We start from the raw sequence: 2,606 nt of genomic DNA, 5'->3' as shown, positions 1-2,606 counted from the left end.
ATGTATAGGCGGGCCTTGTGTCTCGATGTAATGTTCGACGTTAATTTTCGGTTGTAGTTGCATCGCAGTTAGTCGCGTAGTGCCGGGAAACTCTGCTAATATTTCGTGGTAGGCGTTGCGGATATCTATACTGCGGACTGTAGGCGTATCTGTTGATGTTATAGGAGCGTTGATCTTGAGATTTGTGACGGCGTCAATCAATCTTCGATTTTTTAAATCTATGATCAATTGATGGTGGTTTAGAAAATCGGCTCCTAGTATATTCGCCATATGTTAATATTGTCGTGTTGTTCGCAGCGTAGTTTGAATGGTAACGGCGTTGTTTTCTGGCCTTGTCTTCTTGGTAGAACGGATATGTTAGCCCCAGTATCTACTAAGAAAGATAGTTTCGTCTTCTTGTCTGTTACGAATAGGCGGTATGATGTAGTAGGAACGCCGGATTCCGCCGCAGCCAACGTTCTTTCTAGTTTTCCGATGCTTCTTTTTTATAGCTGCATGGTGTTGTGCAGCGCCTCGCTTGACTACCGGAACGACGGTGGTAGTAACAGTAGGGTGACGATGATTCTTCACATGTGCGGGATCGGGACGAGCTTCGTTGGCGGGACCGGAAACGTTGACGGTGATAGTTGTATGGCGGTCTTGTATTCGGTCTTGCTTTTAACTCAGCGATTTCGAGGGATAATTTTCGGATTTCGTTTATAAGAAATTGTGTGTCGGTTTGATTGGTTGACAGCATCGGCGATTGAATTGTAGATGGTTGCGTGGAGACGGCGGCGACCTCTTGTGTCTGTTCCATCATCTTGTCGGCGAGGAGTGCGAGCTCTTCGAGTGTCGTTTTTGAGCTGAAGGTTTCGCTGACGGCTAGGACAGAACGGACGTGTGCTGGTAGGAGTTTAGTCCACATCATACGCAGCGTTGAGTCCGAGACCTTGTCTCTAGCGAGATGTCGCATGCGTCTGAGTAGCTGTGTGGGTTTTTGATCGCCTAGCTCCATCTCGGCGAGAAGTTTTTGGAACTGACGGCTGTCAGATTCTTCGTAGACGGAGATGAGTCGCTCCTTGATGGCCTGGTATTGCTGTTCCTTCGGGACGTTGAATAGGATATCGGATATTTGTTCGATATCCGCCTTTTCTAGTTGTACGAGGACCATCTGTGTGAGTTGAGCCTGGGTCCTCTTCAATTCCTCCGTTGCGGCTTCGAAGCTGAGGTACCAAAGCCGTGGGTTTTCGCGCCAGAATGGTGGTATTCGCATTGACAGCGCAATACTCGATACTTCTGGGGTGCTTGCGAAGGCTTGTGGCAGAGCTTGATTGTTGTCTTCCATGGTGTCGACCAGGGATTCACGTCGGGCAGAGATTCGTCGAGCAGGGATTCGTTCCAGCAGAAATTTTCTGTATTCCTCTTCTTTGATGGTATTCTTGCTTCAGAGTGCTCTTGTCCGGGGTCACCACTTTAGAGGAGAGTTCAGGCTTCTTGAATAATACTCTTGATGAGTGTTCGAAGGAATGATTTAATCAAAAATTGCACCTGTATATATATAAAAATTACAAAATCAATTAGCCAATAAAAAACAGTATAAAAAAACAATAAGAAACAAAAGAGGCGGAAGATGTCGTTCCGTCTTGCTCGCGCACGCTGACGTCACGCGCCGAGCTGCGCGCGCATCATGCTGAGTCGCATACCCGCTGCCGCGACACAGTAGTTATAAATATCGCCCCCGCACGTCGCGTCAGCCATTTTGTTCGAGCGCCGCGCGGAGAGAGGACCACTGCACCGAAGATTGCCGTGTCGACTCGCCATGTGTTGTGAAGTGAAGTTCTTGAAGTGTTGAAGAAAGATGAAGATGCTTGAAGAGATATGAAGATAAACGAATCCAAAAACAGTTCTTATCAGAGCTATCTTGCGTGCCGCTTCCTGTTTCAATTGAACATGACGTAATAATAAAAACTGTCCTTTTCGGGACAAATCTTGTTTCAATACGAAATATAAACACGACGCGAAAAACAGTCCTTTTCGGGACTAATCTTGTTTCAACGACGGCGTCTTAACAAAGTGCTGCTAAACAGTAATGTCATCTTCGTTCTGAATTTCAGTGGCTGTAATATTTTCTGCAGCAGGAATATCATCAGTATTATCGATCTCATTGTTGAAGTGATGGTTTTGAATTTCAGTTCCTGCGCTATTCGGCTGTGGCTCTTCATCGTCACTTGTCAGCTCAGCGGATTCTAAAGATTTTCTCTCGAGAAAGAACGAAGCAACAAAAGCTATTTCATCTTCATACTTCCATTTCTTAATGTTTTTCGTTGCTTGTCCACTTTTGCCTTTTTTCTTATTTAACCTTTGAGTACTGACGTGGATTGGTTAAGTCATTATTGCTGATGTGACGTCTCACAGACGTACAACAATAATAGATATTATTTTGTATATTTTAACATAGTTGTATTTTATAAATTATAAATTCATGTAAAGACACTGTTTTCCAATAAAATGAGTAAAAAAAGAAAATATATTTATTCAAAAATAGCCTTTATTCAACACTTTTAAAGTTCTTATCAAATTACAGTCTTATCATTGTGAGTTATCTTTTATTCAAAAAAATTAACATT

General features: G+C 43.4%; 1 protein-coding gene across 1 annotated transcript; it reads right to left on the bottom strand.

The window, feature by feature from the left end:
• Nucleotides 1-463: 463 nt before the first annotated feature.
• On the bottom strand, nt 464-1,324 carry LOC124539072. The gene has a single exon (XM_047116394.1). The coding sequence runs from the start codon at nt 1,322-1,324 to the stop codon at nt 464-466; it is 861 nt and encodes a 286-aa protein (XP_046972350.1).
• Between the last annotated feature and the right edge of the window lie 1,282 nt (nt 1,325-2,606).

The sequence above is a fragment of the Vanessa cardui genome, chromosome 21 (genome assembly GCF_905220365.1).
Source record: "Vanessa cardui chromosome 21, ilVanCard2.1, whole genome shotgun sequence".
Lineage (NCBI taxonomy): Eukaryota > Metazoa > Arthropoda > Insecta > Lepidoptera > Nymphalidae > Vanessa > Vanessa cardui.
The sequence above is the reverse complement of the archived record's forward strand: the minus strand, read 5'-3'. Positions and strand labels throughout refer to the sequence as shown.